This window comes from Rutidosis leptorrhynchoides, chromosome 6, assembly GCF_046630445.1.
Source record: "Rutidosis leptorrhynchoides isolate AG116_Rl617_1_P2 chromosome 6, CSIRO_AGI_Rlap_v1, whole genome shotgun sequence".
Lineage (NCBI taxonomy): Eukaryota > Viridiplantae > Streptophyta > Magnoliopsida > Asterales > Asteraceae > Rutidosis > Rutidosis leptorrhynchoides.
The window spans coordinates 393,697,976-393,710,327 of NC_092338.1; the positions used below are offsets into that span (position 1 = coordinate 393,697,976).

At 36.7% G+C, this 12,352-nt stretch overlaps 1 protein-coding gene across 1 annotated transcript; it reads left to right on the plus strand.

The window, feature by feature from the left end:
• Nucleotides 1-371: 371 nt before the first annotated feature.
• On the plus strand, nucleotides 372-10,305 carry LOC139854999 (uncharacterized). Its single transcript, XM_071844261.1, has 4 exons — nucleotides 372-510; nucleotides 585-774; nucleotides 9,771-10,063; nucleotides 10,280-10,305. The coding sequence occupies exons 1-4, from the start codon at nucleotides 372-374 to the stop codon at nucleotides 10,303-10,305; spliced, it is 648 nt and encodes a 215-aa protein (XP_071700362.1).
• The last annotated feature ends 2,047 nt before the right edge of the window (nucleotides 10,306-12,352 follow it).

Below are 12,352 nucleotides of genomic sequence, written 5' to 3' on the forward strand. Positions count from 1 at the left end.
GTCAATTACTCACTTCAGTTGGTGTTGACTCAAACAATGGGATATATCCTTTGGCTTATGCTATTGTTGAGAAGGAAACATACAATTCTTGATTATGGTTCTTAAATAATGTGGGTGAAGATTTGGGTCTAAATGAAAGATCAAACTTTACATTCATAAGTGATAGACAAAAGGTATTAAACAATTTATTATTCTAAAATTTATTAAAACTTATAATCTTATATTTTTGACTATTAAATTAACTTCAATATAAATTACAGGGTCTGCTACCTGCAATCGAAAAGTTGTATCCATGTGCTGAACATAGATACCGTTTGAGGCACATACATGAAAACATGAAGAAAACATGGAGTGGTGTTGCCTAAAATCAAATGTTATGGAAATGTACAACATCAACAACAGTGCCACAATTTGAACCAGAAATGCAGAATTTGAAGGAATTTAATGAAGGATGTTACAAATATTTAGCTAAAATCCAACCTCATCATTGGGCAAGAAGTCACTTTTCAGGTATGTTTATTATTTAAAAAAACCATTATGTGAATACAATCTTATATTTACATGTTTTAATAATTTTGTAATAGGTAGGGCAATGTCAGATGTACTTTTGAGCAATATGTGTGAGATTCTAAACAGGTGGCTAGTTGATGCAAGAGATAAGCCTATCATCACTGCTTTAGAGTACATTAGGGAGGACTTGATGAAAAGGATTGTGACAGTCAATAATATGATATCCAAGTCTGATGGTCCTTTAACACCTGGAGCAACAAAAGTGTTTGATGGTATAAAAAAAAAACTCAAAAATGTAACATCCCGCATTTTTCCGTTAAATTATTTTAACGCCCGTCTTTTTATTTTAAAAATATCCTTCGTAACTAAATTCGTATCCTCCGTTAGCTAACATTCTTAATATTTTTCCGTTATTGGATTTTAACATCCTCCGTTAATACGCGTTTTAAAATATTCCGTTTAGGTAATTCCCGCACCCGACTACAAACGCGAGGGACTAATCTCACCACTCGGGCAAACTTGGCTAACTAGTAACCCACCATCCACCACCAACCTCCCATTTCTCTCTATCTCTTTTTCTTACTTCCCTTTTATGCTCTCAAAACCTTCAAACACAAAATCATCATCCAAATTCGATTTAGGGAGCTAGCAACAAAATAAATTACAAATTCATGATCCTCTCTTCATCCTCTTCATTTTGGTACCAACTTCATCTCATTTGGGTAACATTTCTAAAACTCTAGATTTCTCTAAATTCGTGTTTTTGACTTGAAATGGTGTTAGTTAGTGTCTATGGCTCATTGTGATGTCGTGTATGTAATTTGTATGCTCGATCTTGTTATTTGGTGTAACTAGCATGAACACTTGAAATGGGTTAGTTAATATTTGATTTTGATTGATTAAATGTTGTTAGATGTTAAACCCATTGTGTTAAAAGTGTTACTAGCATCGTTAGTTTCGTTTTGGTATGTTGGATGATATGAAAACCTTGCGTTAACATGATTATTGATTTTGTGATTCTTAATTAGGGTTTGATAGGCTTAATATGAACTTTTGATGCATCAAATGCTATGAAATGTTGTTGATAAGTGGTTGGTTGCAATGTGTGTTTAATTACCTTCGAAACGGCATATCGTATGTGTAGATTGGACTACCGAATCATGAAATGAATTTGCGAACTTGAAACTCGGAAAACGAACTCTAAATGATCACTTGACGAGAATTCGGTTATTGTAAATGATAAACTCGATTGATGATATGTGGTTAGTTGTATCCTTTGTCAAAATACCTTCCCGACGATATAGGATACATGTTTTGATTGTTTGCGGGTCATAAATTGGGATTGTTTGAGTTTTGGTTCGTGCATTTCTTTGTTGCAGCAAAACAGGGCCTGGATACAGATCTGGACGCCGTCCAGATTCTTGGACGCCGTCCAGTATTTTTGGACGCCGTCCAGGCCTTCAAAACTGGACGCCGTCCAGACAATCTGGACGCCGTCCAGATACACTGGCAGGCTCTGTCTTCGCTGGTCATTTTACGGAAAATGTTTGCTATGCTATGGATCTCCGATTCACATGTAACTTGTTCTAACATGCTCATATATGATTAAAAACCTCAGAAAAATAGTTCGGGACCCGACCCGAACGTGTTGACTTTTTCGTTGACTTTGACCCGACCTAAGTTGACTTTTAATCAAACTTAACCAAATGTTTGTGCAATCATTCTAACATACTTTTATACTTGTACCTTGCATGAAACATGACAATTTGATTCACATGCTATTATGATCGAGTCTTAACGAGCCATATGACTAATTGAACATCTTTGACCTATCGTGTTTACCGTTATTGATACAACCTATTGTTTAGGTCAAGACTAGCATTGTTCTTTGCACACGTTTACTTGTTGAAGTACTTTACTACTCGTGCACTCAAGGTGAGATCATAGTCCCACTTTTACTCTTTTTGAACTTACATTTGGGATGAGAAAACATAAACATTTCTTTTACTAAGTGAACACAAGTACAGGAAAACAAACATTCTACATACGAGTTTAGAACAAAATCCTCAATTCGATTATCATTAGTTACACTTGCCGGGTGTAAGCGAGAACTTATGTTGTATGGATCCATATGGGTTTGACAAACCCTCATTCAAACGGTTCGCTACCGTTTACGAATGAAATATATTTTCGAGAAACAGTGTATGTTCTAGCACTAAGTGATGGGGTTCAATGGGAGAAATGTTAAGCATTGATAATTGGGTGCTCGTGAAACAAATTTTGGAATGGTTAACTATTAATTCGATGTTGCAAATCTTGTGGTTCAATCTACTTATTTACTCACTTACTTACTTAAACCTATGATTTCACCAACGTTTTCGTTGACAGATTTCTATGTTTTTCTCAGGTCTTTGAACGATATGTGTTACATGCTTCCGCTCATTATTTTGATACTTGCTTTGGATGTCGAGTATTTTTGCATACATGGAGCATCTTTTGGCTACTTTTAAATTGTGTCGCATAGGTTTCATTTGTACTTATAACTTTGTAACGTAACTTGTGGTGGAACTATTCTCGTAAACTTTGAACAATCTTTACATTTGAAATGAATGCGACATATCTTTTGGTCAAAAGTTGTTTTAAAGACTTATGACCACGTAACGGGACCTAAGTAGACGGCGCCGTCAATGACGATTTTGTCGGGTCGCTACAATTGGTATCAGAGCGTTGGTTGTAGGGATTTAGAGTTCATTGGTGTCAACCCCGAGTCATAGGGTACATTAGTGAGTCTAGACTACAACCGGCATATAGACTAGGAGTAGGAATTACTTGACTACTTGTGCATTTATACTCGATCTCTTCTATTCACATCTAACTCTTATTCTACCTTAATCTCACGTGGTTGATTTGATTGACACGCCACGTTGACTATATGAAATGATGTCGAATGCACATATGAATCAGAGTAATATAATTTCTGGGATTATATTACGGTGACTCATATGAACATTCCGACATTATGACATAAAGAATTTAAGGCGAGTCAAGGAAAAATTTCCTCTTTATCTTGATTTCCATATCACGATTAGTATTATTGATAATACTAAACAACGGTATTCTTGTGTCATGAAGGAACAATGGCTCACCATGGTCAACCCAATACTCCTTCCGAAACTCTCGAACAAGCTCTTCAACGAATGATAACCACCGTCGTGGGTGCGGCCGTGGCCGATCACTTTTCCAACAACAATAATCATGGAGCTGGTAATTCAAACGAGGGGTGCTCCTACAAGAACTTCATGGGGTGCAAACCTCCCACTTTCGATGGAACCGAGGGATCAGTTGCTCTCACCAGATGGTTTGAACAAACGGAAGCCGTTTTTAACATAAGCGGTTGTCGGGACCAAGATAAGGTCAAGTTTTCCACCCTCACTCTCACCGGTATTGCTTTCTCATGGTGGAACACGTATGTACAATCGGTGGGTATCGATGAAGCCCACGCACTCTCTTGGACCGAATTAAGAGAAAGAATGATCACCGAATACTTTCCGCGCGACGAAACTCGAAGGCTCGAACAGGGGCTAAGAAATTTACAAACGGTCCGGAATGACCTCGAAGCTTATAATCAACGGTTTGCTGAACTAGTCTTAATGTGTCCAAACCTCATGACTCTCGAGTCCCTAAGAGTTGAACTTTACATGGATGGCCTTCCGAAGAGCATTCAACACAGGGTAATGTCATCCAAACCCGCCAACCTACAAGAGGCTTTAACGATGGCTCGCCAATCTATAGAAACGGTGGATGAAATTGAAGCACCGGCACCAACGGCCAAGGACCAACCGGGTAACAACAAAAGAAAATGGGAAGCCTCTCAATCCAGCAACTACAACAGCAACAACTTTGCCAAGGAACTTTTCACCTCCGTCGGCAAGAAAAGTTATGCTGGAACTCGACCTTTTTGCAACAAATGCCACAAGCATCACTTTGGTGAATGTGGCAAGCTAATTTGCCACCGGTGCCAGGGAAGTGGTCATATTGCCAAATATTGTGGAAGTACCGCCCCCGTCAGTCAAAAGGGACCCAACACACAAAAGCCAGGTGTTTGTTTCGAATGTGGCCAACCGGGTCATTTTAGGAATGCATGTCCAACGAAGAAAGCCAACCCCAACACACGCGGCCGAACTTCCAACATTAGCACCGAGGATGCTCGAGACGACATGAACTAGTCACGGGTACGTTTCTTCTTAACAACTCCTATACTTCATGTTTATTCGATTCGGATGTCGATAAATGTTTTGTATCCAAGGCTTTGGAGCCTACTATTTGCACTCCACCACCCCCTAGATATTACTTAGGCCATTCAAGTGACCAACGGAAAACTATTGCGTACCGACAAATTTATCGGAGAGTGTACGTCAAACTTATTGGGTAGGTAATTTGAACTTTGATTTGACATCTATAGAACTAGGGAGCCCAAAACCTATACGTTAGGAAGGGAATGTTTTCCCCACATATATGTGATTTTAGTGAACTAAATAATTTCCGTTTAAGAACCGAAATCCTCTTCCCCGTATCAACAACCTCTTGAACCGTTACACGGATCTCGCGTATATTCTAAAATCGACCTTCATTCTGGTTATCATCAATTGAGGGTTAAGGGAGAAGATGTCTCCTAAACCGCTTTTCGAACTCGCTACGATAGTTATAAATTTCTTTTAGTGCCGTTCAGTTTATCTAAGGCTCCGCCCGTATTCATAGACCTCCGGAACCGCGTATGCAAACTTATCTAGACAAATCCGTTACCGTACTTATAATTTTAAGCTATTCAAGCGGAAAGGAAAAACGAACAACGTCTCCGTCTTACGCTCGAACTCTTGAGAAAAGAGCAACTCTATGCCGAATTCTCCAAGTGAGAATTTTGGTTAAACGAAGTCCAAATTCTAAACCATATTGTTAGTGGTCAAGGTATTACAGCAGATCTCGCAAAAAAAAAAAAAAAAAAAAAAAATTTGAATTAATTAATTAATTTTGGAGAAACCCTCACGACTCCGACTTGTATTCGTAAAATTTTGGATCTCGCGATTATTACCAAAGATTAATTTCCGATTTTTCCCGTATCGCTCGTGCTCTAACCTCGTTAACGTACTAAGGAAAAAAAAAATTAAACATTTTCCGTGTCCGGACTTTGAACGTGATTTTTCACACCAACCTTACTAGATAAATTCGTGTGGCACAAAATGGAACTCAAATATAGAAATACTTCTACGTGAACGCCTGAAAGGCAACCCCTCTCGACTCGAAATCAAGGAAGCTGAAATTCGTTATTTTACACGGAGAATTTGAATACTTATTTATGGATCCGATCAATCTTCTCGTCATCGCGTACCACGATACATAGCTCTGCTATTTCACTATTACCATCTGATATTACTGAGACCAAAGATAACACACAATCCAAGGATACCCCTTTCTTCTTTGACTTAACGTCCTTGTGCTTCTGTTATACGGCCAACTACTACTCAACCCCGAGCTATACAACTACGTGTACTATCTCGTTTCCCACCAAGTCTCAACATTTGGCCACTAGATGCGCGATATGGCTACCTCAAAATGTGAACTCATCCTATTCTAAGTTCTCATTTCACTCCTATCTTTTCGCTCGTACTTCCGTATACGGAAACCTTTTTATATAATTTCTCAATGGAGAGAGAGACTCTTCACGTGTTACTAGTATTCGCCACGAGGGTGACTAGCCCTTACGAACATTTTTCAGTAGCCGACAAGAAACCTGTTCCAACAAACGCTTTCGAACCCTAACTAACTTGTACAAGCATATCTTAAGAAATTATATTCCAACACGGTGTATCATTGTCAATTATCCCGGATCGAAAATACTCGTTACACATCTTGTTTACAAGAAGCCTTCGGAACACGTTTAGACGTGAGTACTGCGTATCTTCCACAAACAGGCGAGCTAAGCAAACGAACAATTTACATCTTGGAAAGACATGTTACAAACTTGTATTGTCGCCTTTAGTTGATCCCTCTTACAACAGTAGTTACCACTCGCGTGTTAACGCGCACTTTTTGAAACTTTATATAACCACAAATGTTGTTCTCCTATTCGTTGGACCGAAGTAGGTGACAAGCAAATCATCAGATCCGAAATCATTCAAGAAACAACCTTTGAGATAGTTCAAGTCCGAGAAGGGCTCAAGACGGCCCGTGGTCACCAAAGGAGTTATACCAATGTTAGATGAAAATCTCTCAAATTTAAAGTCAGTAACCGTGTAATATTGAAAACCACACCTTGGAAAGGTGTAATCCGTTTCGGGAAATCGAGGAAATTTATATCCGCAATATTGATCCTTTTGAAATCTTGGGGCGTCTTGGAACCGCTTCCTACCGTTTAGAACCTCCGACTCAATTAAGTTTCCGTTTACCTTACGTTCCATGTAACAAACTTAGATACGTGTCCTGCGGAACAGGAACGTGCTATCCTTCTAGATAAACTTACTATTGATGACAACTCCTCTTCGTAGAAAGACCGGTTGAAATTGTGGATCGTAAAACCAAGCCTAAATACAACATAAAACCCCGACTGTCCAAATTCGTGGGAATGCCCAAGGACGTATCTTCACTTATTCATATCATTGACAATGCAAGGTCTCAAGGAAGAGACATCGACTATTACTTCCAACTAAATTTCGGGACGAAATTTCTTTTAAGGTGTGGGTAATGTAACATCCCGCATTTTTCCGTTAAATTATTTTAACGCCCGTCTTTTTATTTTAAAAATATCCTTCGTAACTAAATTCGTATCCTCCGTTAGCTAACATTCTTAATATTTTTCCGTTATTGGATTTTAACATCCTCCGTTAATACGCGTTTTAAAATATTCCGTTTAGGTAATTCCCGCACCCGACTACAAACGCGAGGGACTAATCTCGCCACTCGGGCAAACTTGGCTAACTAGTAACCCACCATCCACCACCAACCTCCCATTTCTCTCTATCTCTTTTTCTTACTTCCCTTTTATGCTCTCAAAACCTTCAAACACAAAATCATCATCCAAATTCGATTTAGGGAGCTAGCAACAAAATAAATTACATATTCGTGATCCTCTCTTCATCCTCTTTATTTTGGTACCAACTTCATCTCATTTGGGTAACATTTCTAAAACTCTAGATTTCTCTAAATTCGTGTTTTTGACTTGAAATGGTGTTAGTTAGTGTCTATGGCTCATTGTGATGTCGTGTATGTAATTTGTATGCTCGATCTTGTTATTTGGTGTAACTAGCATGAACACTTGAAATGGGTTAGTTAATCTTTGATTTTGATTGATTAAATGTTGTTAGATGTTAAACCCATTGTGTTAAAAGTGTTACTAGCATCGTTAGTTTCGTTTTGGTATGTTGGATGATATGAAAACCTTGCGTTAACATGATTATTGATTTTGTGATTCTTAATTAGGGTTTGATAGGCTTAATATGAACTTTTGATGCATCAAATGCTATGAAATGTTGTTGATAAGTGGTTGGTTGCAATGTGTGTTTAATTACCTTCGAAACGGCATATCGTATGTGTAGATTGGACTACCGAATCATGAAATGAATTTGCGAACTTGAAACTCGGAAAACGAACTCTAAATGATCACTTGACGAGAATTCGGTTATTGTAAATGATAAACTCGATTGATGATATGTGGTTAGTTGTATCCTTTGTCAAAATACCTTCCCGACGATATAGGATACATGTTTTGATTGTTTGCGGGTCATAAATTGGGATTGTTTGAGTTTTGGTTCGTGCATTTCTTTGTTGCAGCAAAACAGGGCCTGGATACAGATCTGGACGCCGTCCAGATTCTTGGACGCCGTCCAGTATTTTTGGACGCCGTCCAGGCCTTCAAAACTGGACGCCGTCCAGACAATCTGGACGCCGTCCAGATACACTGGCAGGCTCTGTCTTCGCTGGTCATTTTACGGAAAATGTTTGCTATGCTATGGATCTCCGATTCACATGTAACTTGTTCTAACATGCTCATATATGATTAAAAACCTCAGAAAAATAGTTCGGGACCCGACCCGAACGTGTTGACTTTTTCGTTGACTTTGACCCGACCTAAGTTGACTTTTAATCAAACTTAACCAAATGTTTGTGCAATCATTCTAACATACTTTTATACTTGTACCTTGCATGAAACATGACAATTTGATTCACATGCTATTATGATCGAGTCTTAACGAGCCATATGACTAATTGAACATCTTTGACCTATCGTGTTTACCGTTATTGATACAACCTATTGTTTAGGTCAAGACTAGCATTGTTCTTTGCACACGTTTACTTGTTGAAGTACTTTACTACTCGTGCACTCAAGGTGAGATCATAGTCCCACTTTTACTCTTTTTGAACTTACATTTGGGATGAGAAAACATAAACATTTCTTTTACTAAGTGAACACAAGTACAGGAAAACAAACATTCTACATACGAGTTTAGAACAAAATCCTCAATTCGATTATCATTAGTTACACTTGCCGGGTGTAAGCGAGAACTTATGTTGTATGGATCCATATGGGTTTGACAAACCCTCATTCAAACGGTTCGCTACCGTTTACGAATGAAATATATTTTCGAGAAACAGTGTATGTTCTAGCACTAAGTGATGGGGTTCAATGGGAGAAATGTTAAGCATTGATAATTGGGTGCTCGTGAAACAAATTTTGGAATGGTTAACTATTAATTCGATGTTGCAAATCTTGTGGTTCAATCTACTTATTTACTCACTTACTTACTTAAACCTATGATTTCACCAACGTTTTCGTTGACAGATTTCTATGTTTTTCTCAGGTCTTTGAACGATATGTGTTACATGCTTCCGCTCATTATTTTGATACTTGCTTTGGATGTCGAGTATTTATGCATACATGGAGCATCTTTTGGCTACTTTTAAATTGTGTCGCATAGGTTTCATTTGTACTTATAACTTTGTAACGTAACTTGTGGTGGAACTATTCTCGTAAACTTTGAACAATCTTTACATTTGAAATGAATGCGACATATCTTTTGGTCAAAAGTTGTTTTAAAGACTTATGACCACGTAACGGGACCTAAGTAGACGGCGCCGTCAATGACGATTTTGTCGGGTCGCTACAAAAAATACACTACGATGGGGAATGGTGATCATTTATACCAAGTTAGTGGCCCACACAATGATCAATGTGTTGTTGATATGAATGCTAGGGTTTGTGCTTGTAGAAAGTGGGAACTCACTGCAATTCCATGTAAACATGCAGTAGCTGCCTTGTACCACATGGGTGCATTTGGTGCACGTGTTAGTCACCTAGAGAGTTGGGTTCATCGTGTACATTGGTTAGAAACATGGAAGAACACATACAATTTCAAAATTTGTCCTTTGAATAGTATGCAGTTGTGGGGTAAAAATTTTGGGACAAGTAAGCTTCTACCTCCTTTAATTGTGGCTACTGCTGGAAGACCAAAAAAGAACAGGAGGAAAGGTTTAGATGAAAAGGCCAGCATGAATTCAAGTGGTAAGTTGTCCAGACAAGGTAAAACTACTCGTTGTGATAAATGTGGTGAGTTAGGTCATAATTAAAGAGGTTGCACAAAAAGTGGTGGTGTTGGAGAAAAGAGTGGAGCAAAGAGAAAAAAGAATCAAAGTGGCTAAACCTTCACATTTGAGTTTTAAATCTGCATTGTCTTTTTTTTTTTTTTTTTTTTGGATGTTTATGATTTATTGTTTGCAGTTGTGATTTTGAACCTTAATTTCTAGTTCTTGACTTTTTTATGTAATGTATTCACTTTTGGGATTGAACCTATAATGCAGAAAGTTTGAATGTTAATTGTTTTTTATTTTTTTTTATTTTACTGGTGTTGTTTAATTATTCTAGTTTTTGGATGTTTATGATTGTTGACTGCTTAAAACAATTTGTTATTAAATATATATATGTATATGTATATGTATATATATATATATATATATATATATATATATATATATATATATATATATATATATATATATATAATTTTTTTTTTTTTAGGGTTTTGGGTAAAAATTACTATGTTTATTGACTAAAGTTGACTTTGGGTCAATATTATCTACTTTGTTATTTGAAACACTTTAGAAACAAAACATACTGTTCTTTTTTATTTATTTAAAGGTTTTAGGTATACATTACTATGTTTGTTGACTAAAGTTGACTTTGGGTAAGTATTACCTACTTTGTTATTAGAAACACTAAAGCAATCAAAACAGACTGTTTTTTATATTTGTTTATGGGTTTTGGGTAAAAATTACTATGTTTATTGACTAAAGTTTACCTTGGGTCAATATTACCTACTTTGTTATATGAAACACTTTAGAAACCAAAATAGACTGTTTTTTATATTTGTTTTTATACTTGGTCAGTTTTAGTAGTAGTAGTAGTAGATTCACTTTTGGTCAGTTTTATACTCGGCTATTTTCCATAATGTTCATGTTCTCAGGTGTATTGTAGTAGATTCACTTTTGGTCAGTTTAAAAGTTTTGGTCACTTTTGGTCAGTTTAAAAGTTTTGGTCACTTTTGGTCAGTTTTACACTAGAGAGTGATACTGATGGAGACCAATTTCACCTTTTGGGTCTAACTTACCACTAGTTAATACATGTAATAACAGAAAAAAAAAATAAATAAAAAAAATAATTACTGCAGTTTACACTAGAGAGTGATACTGATGGAGACCAATACACTATATTATAACATTTTGACAATAAAACAGTTTGGTAATAAAAAAAGTTATGACTGTTTTATATTTATTTTAGGGTTTTGGGTATACAATACCCTATTTGTTGACTCAAGTTGACTTTGGGTTAAAATTATCAAGTTGCTTATACATATACGCTTATCTACTCAAGTTATGACTGTTTTATATTTATTTTAGGGTTTTGGGTATACAACTACCTGTATGTTTTTACTTGCAAAATGCTTATTCCCTAAACAGCTGTATGTTTTTTACTTGCAAATGCTTGGTCAACAGATTAGCATTCACAGTTACTTTCGAATGCTTATTCCCTACAGTGTAATTCGAACCAAGTTGCAATCACATTTTTGGTCAACCAAAAAGCATTCACAGTTTACCATAAAAACGTAGATATGCAGTGTAATTCGAACAATGAATAAAAAAAATAAACAACAGAGATTTAAAGTGAAACACAATTCATTAGAACCATTGACTATCACATTACATAGGTAATACATAATCAAAAATGGTAGGCAATCTAAACAACTGCATTCATCTCTCTAAACAACCAAAAATACAATCATAACAAACTGAACCAAACTGATAAACATAAGCAGCTTCATCATCCAATTTCGACTCCTGAGTCTTTTGACCTCTGCTTCGAGCTTGTTCTTCGACTTCAACAAACCTCGCATAACAATAACTGCTCGATCTCCCATCGGTTGATCATACCAATCAATAAAAGGGCAATTCGACCACTGGTACGCGATGGGTAACTGGAACAAGATACGCGATGAGTAACTGGAACCGATCAGGAATCGTTGTTAATTAGGGTTTCTATTTGGGATTTATTATTAGGCGAGGAATGAACTGGATATTCTCTTTATATAATATAACAAATTAGCAAGCGGACTAAATTACCCTCACATGTGGCAAGCTAAATCAAACCACAGGTACCATCGAAGAAAAAATCAAACTTTAGGTGCAGTGGTGAAAAAGCATACAAACCACAAGTACTATCAACGTAATTTTTTCTTTTTTTTAATATCAACTTTCGACTTTTATTATAATTTTAGTATTAATATTAATATTAATATTA

Coding starts and splice junctions, on each gene's coding strand:
- LOC139854999 (XM_071844261.1), top strand. CDS start 372: ATGTTATGGAAATGTACAACATCAACAACAGTGCCACAATTTGAACCA. Junction 511..584: donor GGCAAGAAGTCACTTTTCAG/GTATGTTTATTA, acceptor ATTTTGTAATAG/GTAGGGCAATGTCAGATGTA. Junction 10,064..10,279: donor GGCCAGCATGAATTCAAGTG/GTAAGTTGTCCA, acceptor TATTGTTTGCAG/TTGTGATTTTGAACCTTAAT.